The sequence below is a fragment of the Entelurus aequoreus genome, linkage group LG19 (assembly GCF_033978785.1).
Source record: "Entelurus aequoreus isolate RoL-2023_Sb linkage group LG19, RoL_Eaeq_v1.1, whole genome shotgun sequence".
Classification (NCBI taxonomy): domain Eukaryota; kingdom Metazoa; phylum Chordata; class Actinopteri; order Syngnathiformes; family Syngnathidae; genus Entelurus; species Entelurus aequoreus.
The window spans coordinates 50,041,709-50,055,904 of record NC_084749.1 but is presented as its reverse complement, the minus strand read 5'-3'; the positions used below and the strand labels follow the sequence as shown (position 1 = coordinate 50,055,904).

The following is a 14,196-nucleotide window of genomic DNA, read 5'->3' as shown; positions in this document are numbered from 1 at the left end:
GTGTATCTGCGTGCACTCAATGAAGAGAAGTCGGACTTCATATACAGTTGACAATGGTGGGTGAGACTACGACAGCCAGTAACAAATCTTAGTGCTGAATGAAAAACAGTGTCCAAGGACATTAGGCGCAGATAGGGAAAGCGGGAAAAACAATGGACGGGAAAAAGCGCTCCAAGGTGTAATAAAGTTCAAAACAAAAGCTATAATCCATCCAATAACTTTACTGAGAGATTTGAGCAGACTACAAACACATGACCAACACTTTTACCACCAACCGGAAACATAGCAACCAGGCTAGCAACGCACCTCCTTTACGGCAGCTGTCACAACCTTCTTAAAGCAACCGCAGCACATACATATATATACAACATATACAACACTGCAGCACATACATATATATACAACACTGCAGCACATACATATATATACAACACTGCAGCACATACATATATATATACAACACTGCAGCACATACATATATATACAACATATATGACACCGCAGCACACACATATATATACAACACTGCAGCACATACATATATATACAACACCGCAGCACATACACATACATATATATACAACATATATGACACCGCAGCACATACATATATATACAACACTGCAGCACATACATATATATACAACACCGCAGCACATACACATACATATATATACAACATATATGACACCGCAGCACATACATATATATACAACACCGCAGCACATACACATACATATATATACAACATATATGACACCGCAGCACATACATATATATACAACATATATGACACCGCAGCACATACATATATATACAACACCGCAGCACATACACATACATATATATACAACATATATGACACCGCAGCACATACATATATATACAACACCGCAGCACATACATATATATACAACATATATGACACCGCAGCACATACATATATATACAACATATATGACACTGCAGCACATACATATATATACAACATATATGACACCGCAGCACATACATATATATACAACATATATGACACCGCAGCACATACATATATATACAACACCGCAGCACATACATATATATATACAACATATACGACACCGCAGCACATACATATATATACAACATATATGACACCGCAGCACATACATATATATACAACATATATGACACCGCAGCACATACATATATATACAACATATATGACACCGCAGCACATACATATATATACAACATATATGACACCGCAGCACATACATATATATACAACACCGCAGCACATACATATATATACAACACCGCAGCACATACATATATATACAACATATATGACACCGCAGCACATACATATATATACAACATATATGACACCGCAGCACATACATATATATACAACATATATGACACCGCAGCACATACATATGTATACAACACCGCAGCACATACATATATATACAACATATATGACACCGCAGCACATACATATATATACAACATATATGACACCGCAGCACATACATATATATACAACATATATGACACTGCAGCACATACATATATATACAACATATATGACACTGCAGCACATACATATATATACAACACTGCAGCACATACATATATATACAACATATATGACACCGCAGCACATACATATATATATATACAACACATCTCCGTTTTTTAACTTTTCTTTTTCTTTCCTTGTAAACGTTACAAAATCACACTGTAGATGTGTTGTCTGTCTAATTATAAATAATGCAGACGAGGCGGTTGGCTGAGTTCTTGACGTTTACTTTCACAGCGTGCTCATAACCTCATTCTTAGCTGCCGTGTGGCGACATGCAACAACACTTTTCATGCTCGTCACTCCCGTTGCATGCTGGGTAGTGTAGTTGTTATATTCCTAGCTCATAACATCGCATCTTTTCCCCTATAAAGAAATAATGTTAACTCAATAAAGTGTATTTCATTTTTTAGCTTTAACCTTTCATTTTTTAGCATTGTAACCACATTTGCAAACAACTTTTCTCTTCATAGAATTTTCTTTCAATAAAGAAATAAAGTGCAAAAATGTCAAAGCATCATAACAAACAGTTATGTTCCAATAGCAGCAGAAGTGCACTTTTTGGAGAGCTGTATTATTTTAAGTTTTGTGCCCAAGGGACTGATTTTATTTAACACTATATTATTATTTATACACCTATAGTGATCACAGAGACAGCTTGTTTTTGTGTTATTGTATATATTTATTTTTCTGAAAAATCCCACTTAATATACTTTGGGTAACAACAGTCAATATTTATTTTTTTATTTTATTTTTTTTAACAGTCAATATGTATTTATTTATTAGATTTTATTTATTTATTATATAATAAAAGTGAGCTTTTGTTAAACCAAATATTGTGTGTTTTTTTCCATATACAACAACCTATCTGGACTCCATAAGAGAATCCATAAGGAATCGGTTTGATAAGAGGATTCGATAATAGGCTCGAACTCGATCATTTCTTATCAAACATCATCCCTACTTGTTATTTAGTCAGGTGTGGGCCAGGTGTGCTGCTGGTGTAGCCACAGTGTGCACGTGTGATGTTGCTCACATGGCCTCCACTCAATGCTCAGGGACTTTTGGCCTTTGCTCACACACATCAACAATTAAGAGGGAAAATTGCTGTATGTATACTTTTGACCCAGCACATTTTCAGTAGAGCCATAATAAATTCATAAAAGAAGCAAACTTCATGAATGTTTTTTGTGAGCAACAAGTATGTGCTCCAATCACTACATCACAAACAAATAAGAGTTGTAGAAATGAGTGGAAACATGATGTTCTTTCCACGTGTATGTAAAGGTGTGACGGTGACTGCAAGTGAGGTCGGACGCTGGGAGAAACTTACTTGGACATGTTCCTGGCCAAGCAGTCTTTGCGGCAGATCTCGCCCATCCCGGGGAAATGGTTGATTCTCTGCAGGGGGACGGACAGACGTCGTTAAGAGCACCACAACGAGCACATTACACGCCCAGACCTGAAGTGCGCTTACCATCCTCTGACATTTATGCCCAATTAGGCACTTAAAAGAAAAAGGTGACGGCGGGACCTTATTTAGCTGGCTGTGTTCCTCACACTTGCACAGGTCGGGGAAGGGAACAAAAGACAAGATCAATCTGGGCTCGGAGGGGCGGAGGTAATTGGTTGTGCATCATAAGACCGACCAATCAACTGCTTTAAATGCACCAAAAGAGGGGGGGGGATCTTTAGGGGGGTTTTTGTGTTCTTTGAGCAAATGAGCCTGAACAGGGGTGTTAATTAAAGTAAAAGTTGACTGCAAACTCCTATACGGCGATGTAAGGAGGGGGGGTGGCGAGTTCAAAAAGATATGCCACTATTATCCCCACGAGACGCGCGTGATTAGGCAGCCGGGAGAAATTGCGCAATTACGCCGATGCTGCAAGGCGACGTGGTTTTGCGGGAGGAAATCAAAAGCAATTGACTTTTCTTGGGAGAAATAACGTGCTGGAAGACAATAATGACGATTCACAAGCACATGAAGCTACGTGCGGGGCGGCCATACCCCAGCAACACACCCTCACACCTCGGCTGCTCCAATACGAGTCTCCCTCCACAGGAAGTGGGACACAGACTCAAGTACCTCCATTTGCAAACTTTCCCAGGTACAAACTTTGGGGTCGAGCCAAGCAAGTCTCTGTTTTGTGTCACGCCTGCAGGCAAAAATCAGGGTGCAGCGTTTCTGGGGACGCTACAGACTGCCAAGATACACTATATAGACCTGCCTTGACTCACATATGAAGTTGAAGTGCCATCCCATTCCTAACCCATAGGGTTCTATATGACCTTTTGCAGCTATTACAGCTTCAACTCTTCTGGGAAGGCTGTCCACAAGGTTGCAGAGTGTGTTTATAGACCATTCTTCCAAAAGTGCATTGGTGAGGTCACACACTGATGTTGGTGGAGAAGGCCTGGCTCTCAGTCTCCGTTCTAATTCATCCCAAAGGTGTTCTATCGGGTTCAGGTCAGGACTCTGTGCAGGCCAGTCAAGTTCATCCACACCAGACTCTGTCATTCATGTCTTCATGCGCCTTGCTTTCATGTTGGAAGAGGAAGGGGCCCGCTCCAGGAGTTGGGCTTGGCCCCTTAGTTCCAGTGAAAGATCTTTGAATGCTCCAGGATAGAACAAATGTATACGTACATTTAAAACAAATATTATTATTAATTACAGTATTAACATATTTTTTCTTACATATCGTTTTGCTCTATTTTTCAATTGATGCTGCTTAAAGGGGAACTGCACTCCCTCCATCAACATTTTATATACACACTGCAAGTATATATATAATGGAGTAACAGACACCTTCATAACAATATGTAATATGTACAATATACACACTGCAAGTATATATATAATGTAGTAACAGACACCTTCATAACAACATGTACAATATACACACTGCAAGTATATATATAATGTAGTAACAGACACCTTCATAACAATATGTAATATGTACAATATACACACTGCAAGTATATATATAATGTAGTAACAGACACCTTCATAACAATATGTAATATGTACAATATACACACTGCAAGTATATATATAATGTAGTAACAGACACCTTCATAACAATATGTAGAATATACACACTGCAAGTATATATATAATGTAGTAACAGACACCTTCATAACAATATGTAATATGTACAATATACACACTGCAAGTATATATATAATGTAGTAACAGACACCTTCATAACAATATGTAATATGTACAATATATACACTGCAAGTATATATATCATGTAGTAACAGACACCTTCATAACAATATGTAGAATATACACACTGCAAGTAAATATATATAATGTAGTAACAGACACCTTCATAACAATATGTAATATGTACAATATACACACTGCAAGTATATATATAATGTAGTAACAGACACCTTCATAACAATATGTAATATGTACAATATACACACTGCAAGCATATATATCATGTAGTAACAGACACCTTCATAACAATATGTAGAATATACACACTGCAAGTATATATATATAATGTAGTAACAGACACCTTCATAACAATATGTAATATGTACAATATACACACTGCAAGTATATATATAATGTAGTAACAGACACCTTCATAACAATATGTAATATGTACAATATACACACTGCAAGTATATATATAATGTAGTAACAGACACCTTCATAACAATATGTAATATGTACAATATACACACTGCAAGTATATATATATAATGTAGTAACAGACACCTTCATAACAATATATAATATGTACAATATACACACTGCAAGTATATATAATGTAGTAACAGACACCTTCATAACAATATGTAATATGTACAATATACACACTGCAAGTATATATATAATGTAGTAACAGACACCTTCATAACAATATGTAATATGTACAATATACACACTGCAAGTATATATATAATGTAGTAACAGACACCTTCATAACAATATGTAGAATATACACACTGTAAGTATATATATAATGTAGTAACAGACACTTTCATAACAATATGTAATATGTACAATATATACACTGCAAGTATGTATATCATGTAGTAACAGACACCTTCATAACAATATGTAGAATATACACACTGCAAGTAAATATATATAATGTAGTAACAGACACCTTCATAACAATATGTAATATGTACAATATACACACTGCAAGTATATATATAATGTAGTAACAGACACCTTCATAACAATATGTAATATGTACAATATACACACTGCAAGTATATATATCATGTAGTAACAGACACCTCCATAACAATATGTAGAATATACACACTGCAAGTATATATATATAATGTAGTAACAGACACCTTCATAACAATATGTAATATGTACAATATACACACTGCAAGTATATATATAATGTAGTAACAGACACCTTCATAACAATATGTAATATGTACAATATACACACTGCAAGTATATATATAATGTAGTAACAGACACCTTCATAACAATATGTAATATGTACAATATACACACTGCAAGTATATATATATAATGTAGTAACAGACACCTTCATAACAATATGTAATATGTACAATATACACACTGCAAGTATATATAATGTAGTAACAGACACCTTCATAACAATATGTAATATGTACAATATACACACTGCAAGTATATATATAATGTAGTAACAGACACCTTCATAACAATATGTAATATGTACAATATACACACTGCAAGTATATATATAATGTAGTAACAGACACCTTCATAACAATATGTAGAATATACACACTGTAAGTATATATATAATGTAGTAACAGACACTTTCATAACAATATGTAATATGTACAATATACACACTGCAAGTATATATATAATGTAGTAACAGACACCTTCATAACAAGATGTAATATGTACAATATACACACTGCAAGTATATATATACAATGTAGTACAGACACCTTCATAACAATATGTAATATGTACAATATACACACTGCAAGTATATATATATAATGTAGTAACAGACACCTTCATAACAATATGTAATATGTACAATATACACACTGCAAGTATATATATCATGTAGTAACAGACACCTTCATAACAATATGTAGAATATACACACTGCAAGTATATATATAATGTAGTAACAGACACCTTCATAACAATATGTAATATGTACAATATACACACTGCAAGTATATATATAATGTAGTAACAGACACCTTCATAACAATATGTAATATGTACAATATACACACTGCAAGATTATATATATAATGTAGTAACAGACACCTTCATAACAAGATGTAATATGTACAATATACACACTGCAAGTATATATATACAATGTAGTAACAGACACCTTCATAACAATATGTAATATGTACAATATACACACTGCAAGTATATATATAATGTAGTAACAGACACCTTCATAACAATATGTAATATGTACAATATACACACTGCAAGTATATATATCATGTAGTAACAGACACCTTCATAACAATATGTAGAATATACACACTGCAAGTATATATATAATGTAGTAACAGACACCTTCATAACAATATGTAATATGTACAATATACACACTGCAAGTATATATATAATGTAGTAACAGACACCTTCATAACAATATGTAATATGTACAATATACACACTGCAAGTATATATATAATGTAGTAACAGACACCTTCATAACAATATGTAATATGTACAATATACACACTGCAAGTATATATATAATGTAGTAACAGACACTTTCATAACAATATGTAATATGTACAATATACACACTGCAAGTATATATATAATGTAGTAACAGACACCTTCATAACAATATGTAATATGTACAATATACACACTGCAAGTATATATATAATGTAGTAACAGACACCTTCATAACAATATGTAATATGTACAATATACACACTGCAAGTATATATATAATGTAGTAACAGACACCTTCATAACAATATGTAATATGTACAATATACACACTGCAAGTATATATATCATGTAGTAACAGACACCTTCATAACAACATGTAATATGTACAATATACACACTGCAAGTATATATATCATGTAGTAAGAGACACCTTCATAACAATATGTAATATGTACAATATACACACTGCAAGTATATATATAATGTAGTAACAGACCTTCATAACAATATGTAATATGTACAATATACACACTGCAAGTATATATATAATGTAGTAACAGACACCTTCATAACAATATGTAATATGTACAATATACACACTGCAAGTATATATATATCATGTAGTAACAGACACCTTCATAACAACATGTAGAATATACACACTGCAAGTCACAGTCATGTGTGTTGCTATTTGACACTAAATGAAGAGAAGACATGATAGTGGAGCGTGAGACAATGGTGCACTGTTAATCAGAATAGAGAAGTGTTACTTTCAGGATGACTGAGCCATGACAAGGTCACACATAGGTCAGAATGTAGCAATATTGCAATAAGTAACGGCCCGAGACTAAAGTACATCAATGTTTTCCATGATGACGACTCAAGCCAGTTGCAGGTGAAAGGAGACTTGACGGGATCATAAAAAGTGGAGATCACTTCCTCCTCTGAGCTTGCATGCAGAGTACCTGATAATTCCTGAGCTCAGCAATTTTCTCGTGTTGTACGGCCGAGTCGCTCCAGATGAGATTGGCGGTCTCGTCTTCATCCCTGGTCTTGAGGAAGTCCATCTCGCTGATGACCATGCGAACTGGCGGGAGACATTCAGGTGAGATCGCAATAGAATCGGCACATAAATAGATTATACTTCAATAAAACAAATACAATTGAAATAAAAAACGCTCACTTTTTAACGGCCCAATTAAAAAAAACATAAAAACTTGAATTAAAGAGCAAACGTGTAATGCAACAATAAAAAGTTGCAATATTGACACTGATAAAGGGAGTTTTGTACTTGAAAATTGTAATTTCTCCAAAAATAATAAAAACTTATGGTTCGCTTAAGTCACTCTTGAGCAGGGGTCACCAACGCGGGCACCAGGTAGCCCGTAAGGACCAGATGAGTAGCCCGCTGGCCTGTTCTAAAAATAGCTCAAATAGCAGCACTTACCAGTGAGCTGCCTCTATTTTTTAAATTGTATTTATTTACTAGCAAGCTGGTCTCACTTTGCCCGACATTTTTAATTCTAAGAGAGACAAAACTCAAATAGAATTTGAAAATCCAAGAAAATATTTGAAAGACTTGGTCTTCACTTGTTTAAATAAATTCATTAATTTTTTTTACTTTGCTTCTTATAACTTTCAGAAAGACAATTTTAGAGAAAAAATACAACCTTAAAAATTATTTTAGGATTTTTAAACACATATACCTTTTTACCTTTTAAATTCCTTCTTCTTCTTTCCTGACAATTTAAATCAATGTTCAAGTAAAAAAAAAAATGTTTTATTGTAAAGAATAATAAATACATTTTAAATTAATTCTTCATTTTAGCTTCTGTTTTTTCGACAAAGAATATTTGTGTAATATTTCTTCAAACTTATTATGATTAAAATTCAAAAAAATATTCTGGCAAATCTAGAAAATCTGTAGAATCAAATTTAAATCTTATTTCAAAGTCTTTTGAATTTCTTTTAAAAATTTTGTTCTGGAAAATCTAGAAGAAATAATGATTTGTCTTTGTTAGAAATATAGCTTGGTCCAATTTGTTATATATATTTTAACAAAGTGCAGATTGGATTTTAACCTATTTAAAACATGTCATCAAAATTCTAAAATTAATCTTAATCAGGAAAAATTACTAATGATGTTCCATAAATTATTTTTTTAATTTTTTCGAAAAGATTCGAATTTGCTAGTTTTTCTCTTCTTTTTTTCGGTTGAATTTTGAATTTTAAAGAGTCGAATTTGAAGATAAACTATGTTTCAAAATTAAATTTTCATTTTTTTCGTGTTTTCTCCTCTTTTAAACCGTTCAATTAAGTGTAAATATCATTAATTATTAATAATAACAGAGTTAAAGGTAAATTGAGCAAATTGGCTATTTCTGGCAATTTATTGAAGTGTGTATCAAACTGGTAGCCCTTCGCATTAATCACTACCCAAGAAGTAGCTCTTGCTTTCAAAAAGGTTGCTGACCCCTGTTGTAGACTAACAGATACTACATTATTTCATTTGGAAACAATTAAGGTATGTAAATAAACATTTGCAGAATATTTATGCTTTGCTGTGCTTGCGCAGCTAGCGGTTCCATGAGCATGACTTCTGTTTTGTTTGATCCACCGTTTTACTGCCTTGTTTGGAAACAATTAAGGTATGTAAATAAACTCTTACAGAATATTTCTGTAGCGGAAGAGGATGGATGGAGAATATTTCTGTGTAAATAACTAATGTTTACAGCATATAAATCTGAGACTAATATATGGATTATTTTTTTCTGAAATTTAGTGGGTGTGGCTTATGTCCGGAAAATACGGTATTTACTGCATGAAATTGCATACCTTTTAGACTTTAATATTTGGGACACCCCTGATAAATGCATCAGGCCAATCCTTCTTTGTGGGTAATTCAAGCCATTCCAAAAGAAAAGGAAGCACCGTTTAGTGTGGATTTCTGGTGGAAACAGCCCAGAAGGGCCGGCGTGAGGCCCTCACCACCGCCATTCACAGCTGGACTCCCATCTACATGCCCACATTTCTCCTGCTGACTCCACGCTTTCCAAACTTGTAATTCACCCCTGAGAGCGCCGCGCAATATAGCCGCGCATGTCAGGACTGCTGACGGTGCTGGCTGAGGCCGTCCCGGAAGGACAGGGAAAGGGTAAAGGACGCACTTCATGTACATAAAATGTGGGATTAAAAATACTGTTATGGAGAGTACTCCATTACGTATTCCCTTTAAAGAAAAAAAAATCACTTTTTAATGGGAAGAAAAAAAAAACTCCAACCCAAGAATGGGTTATTCTCTGAAAAACAACCCAACTATAATAGTACATAACCTTGAAGACACAGAAAGTGGGTTCAAATAATAGTCCTACAGTCCTGGACCAAAGTGTACGTACACTTGTAAAGAACATCATCAACACGTACGTACACTTGTAAAGAACATCATCAACACGTACGTACACTTGTAAAGAACATCATCAACACGTACGTACACTTGTAAAGAACATCATCAACACGTACGTGCACTTGTAAAGAACATCATCAACACGTACGTGCACTTGTAAAGAACATCATCAACACGTACGTACACTTGTAAAGAACATCATCAACACGTACGTACACTTGTAAAGAACATCATCAACACGTACGTGCACTTGTAAAGAACATCATCAACACGTACGTACACTTGTAAAGAACATCATCAACACGTACGTACACTTGTAAAGAACATCAACACGTACGTACACTTGTAAAGAACATCATCAACACGTACGTGCACTTGTAAAGAACATCATCAACACGTACGTACACTTGTAAAGAACATCATCAACACGTACGTGCACTTGTAAAGAACATCATCAACACGTACGTACACTTGTAAAGAACATCATCAACACGTACGTACACTTGTAAAGAACATCATCAACACGTACGTGCACTTGTAAAGAACATCATCAACACGTACGTGCACTTGTAAAGAACATCATCAACACGTACGTACACTTGTAAAGAACATCATCAACACGTACGTACACTTGTAAAGAACATCATCAACACGTACGTACACTTGTAAAGAACATCATCAACACGTACGTACACTTGTAAAGAACATCATCAACACGTACGTACACTTGTAAAGAACATCATCAACACGTACGTACACTTGTAAAGAACATCATCAACACGTACGTACACTTGTAAAGAACATCATCAACATGTACGTACACTTGTAAAGAACATCATCAACACGTACGTACACTTGTAAAGAACATCATCAACACGTACGTACACTTGTAAAGAACATCATCAACATGTACGTACACTTGTAAAGAACATCATCAACACGTACGTGCACTTGTAAAGAACATCATCAACACGTATGTACACTTGTAAAGAACATCATCAACACGTACGTGCACTTGTAAAGAACATCATCAACACGTACGTGCACTTGTAAAGAACATCATCAACATGTACGTACACTTGTAAAGAACATCATCAACACGTATGTACACTTGTAAAGAACATCATCGACACGTACGTACACTTGTAAAGAACATCATCGACACGTATGTACACTTGTAAAGAACATCATCAACACGTACGTACACTTGTAAAGAACATCATCAACACGTACGTGGGCCAATTTAAATGAGATGACGGACCACGCAAAACAAAGCATCAGGTTACTTTAAATAAAGCGACAGGGCCTCAAAAAATAATACGGCAGGTCACTTTAAATAAAACGGCAGGACCACATAAAATAAAGCGGCAGGTCACTTTAAATAAAGCAAAAGGGCCTCCTAAAATAAAGCGACAGGACCACATAAAATAATGCGGCATGACCACATAAAATAAAACGGAAGGGCCTCCTAAAATAAAGCGGAAGGACCACATAAAATAAAACTAAAGGGCCTCATAAAATAATGCGGCAGGACCACAAAAAATAAAGCGGAAGGGCCTCATAAAATAAAGCGGCAGGACCACAAAAAATAAAGCGGAAGGGCCTCATAAAATAAAACGACAGGACCACATAAAATAAAGCGGCAGGGCCTCAAAAAATAATGCGCCGGACCACAAAAAATAAAACGAAAGGGCCTCCTAAAATAAAGCGGAAGGGCCTCCTAAAATATAGCGGCAGGGCCTCATAAAATAAAACGGCAGGACCACATAAAATACAGTGGCAGGTCACTTTAAATAAAGCAACAGGGCCTCCTAAAATAAAGCGACAGGACCACATAAAATAATGCGGCATGACCACATAAAATAAAACGGAAGGGCCTCCTAAAATAAAGCGGAAGGACCACATAAAATAAAACTAAAGGGCCTCATAAAATAATGCGGCAGGACCACAAAAAATAAAGCGGAAGGGCCTCATAAAATAAAGCGGCAGGACCACAAAAAATAAAGCGGAAGGGCCTCATAAAATAAAACGACAGGACCACATAAAATAAAGCGGCAGGGCCTCAAAAAATAATGCGCCGGACCACAAAAAATAAAACGAAAGGGCCTCCTAAAATAAAGCGGAAGGGCCTCCTAAAATATAGCGGCAGGGCCTCATAAAATAAAACGGCAGGACCACATAAAATAAAGTGGCAGGTCACTTTAAATAAAGCAACAGGGCCTCCTAAAATAAAGCGACAGGACCACATAAAATAAAACTAAAGGGCCTCATAAAATAAAGCGGCAGGACCACAAAAAATAAAGCGGAAGGGCCTCATAAAATAAAGCGGCAGGACCACAAAAAATAAAGCGGAAGGGCCTCATAAAATAAAACGACAGGACCACATAAAATAAAGCGGCAGGGCCTCAAAAAATAATGCGCCGGACCACAAAAAATAAAACGAAAGGGCCTCCTAAAATAAAGCGGAAGGGCCTCCTAAAATATAGCGGCAGGGCCTCATAAAATAAAACGGCAGGATCACATAAAATAAAGCAACAGGGCCTCCTAAAATAAAACGGCAGGACCACAAAAAATAAAGCGGAAGGGCCTCATAAAATAAAACGGCAGGTCACTTTAAATAAAGCAACAGGGCCTCCTAAAATAAAGCGACAGGACCACATAAAATAAAACGGCAGGGCCTCATGAAATAAAACGGCAGGATCACATAAAATAAAGCGGAAGGGCCTCATAAAATAAAGCGGCAGGACCACATAAAATAAAACGGCAGGATCACATAAAATAAAGCAAAAGGGCCTCATAAAATAAATCGGCAGGGCCTCATAAAATAATGCGGCAGGACCACAAAAAATAAAGCACAAGGGCCTCATAAAATAAAACGGAAGGGCCTCATAAAATAAAACGGCAGGGCCTCATAAAATAAAACGGAAGGGCCTCATAAAATAAAACGGCAGGGCCTCATAAAGTAAAGCTGCAGGGCCTCATAAAATAGAACGGCAGGGCCTCATAAAATAAAGCGGCAGGGCCTCATAAAATAGAACGGCAGGGCCTCATAAAATAAAGCGGCAGGGCCTCATAAAATAGAACGGCAGGGCCTCATAAAATAAAACGACAGGGCCTCATAAAGTAAAGCGGCAGGGCCTCATAAAATAAAACGGAAGGGCCTCATAAAATAAATCGGCAGGGCCTCATAAAATAGAACGGCCGGGCCTCATAAAGTAAAGCGGCAGGTCCTCATAAAATAAAGAGGCAGGGCCTCATAAAATAAAACAGCAGGTCACTTTAAATAAAACGGCAGGGCCTCATAAAATAAAGCGGCAGGGCCTCATAAAATAAATCGGCAGGATCACATAAAAAAAGGCTCAATGTTTGAATGAGATGAAAGCTGATGTACAAAATGAATGATTAGATGTTCTAAGATGATTGACAGATTGTGAACAAGAAGAATGAAAAGTCACATTTGGACTTTGACAAGTCAAACTGTGTGCAAAGTCAACTTGGTTCATTTGAAGAATGAAATCTGCTTTGACAACATCACTCCAAAATAAACAATCTTTGATCTTCTTCACCTCTGTT

The 14,196-nt window shown here is 35.6% G+C and overlaps 1 protein-coding gene across 2 annotated transcripts in view; it reads right to left on the bottom strand.

Annotated features, from left to right (window-relative positions):
• ttll7 (tubulin tyrosine ligase-like family, member 7) overlaps window positions 1-14,196 on the bottom strand; it is a 181,146-nt gene that overhangs the window by 142,036 nt on the left and 24,914 nt on the right. For both annotated transcript variants that reach the window (XM_062028630.1, XM_062028631.1), the window contains exons 4-5: window positions 8,186-8,307; window positions 2,901-2,968 (exon numbers count right to left, since the gene is read on the bottom strand). In XM_062028630.1, the coding sequence (XP_061884614.1) occupies window positions 2,901-2,968; window positions 8,186-8,307 (190 nt within the window). The remainder of the gene's footprint in view (window positions 1-2,900; window positions 2,969-8,185; window positions 8,308-14,196) is intronic.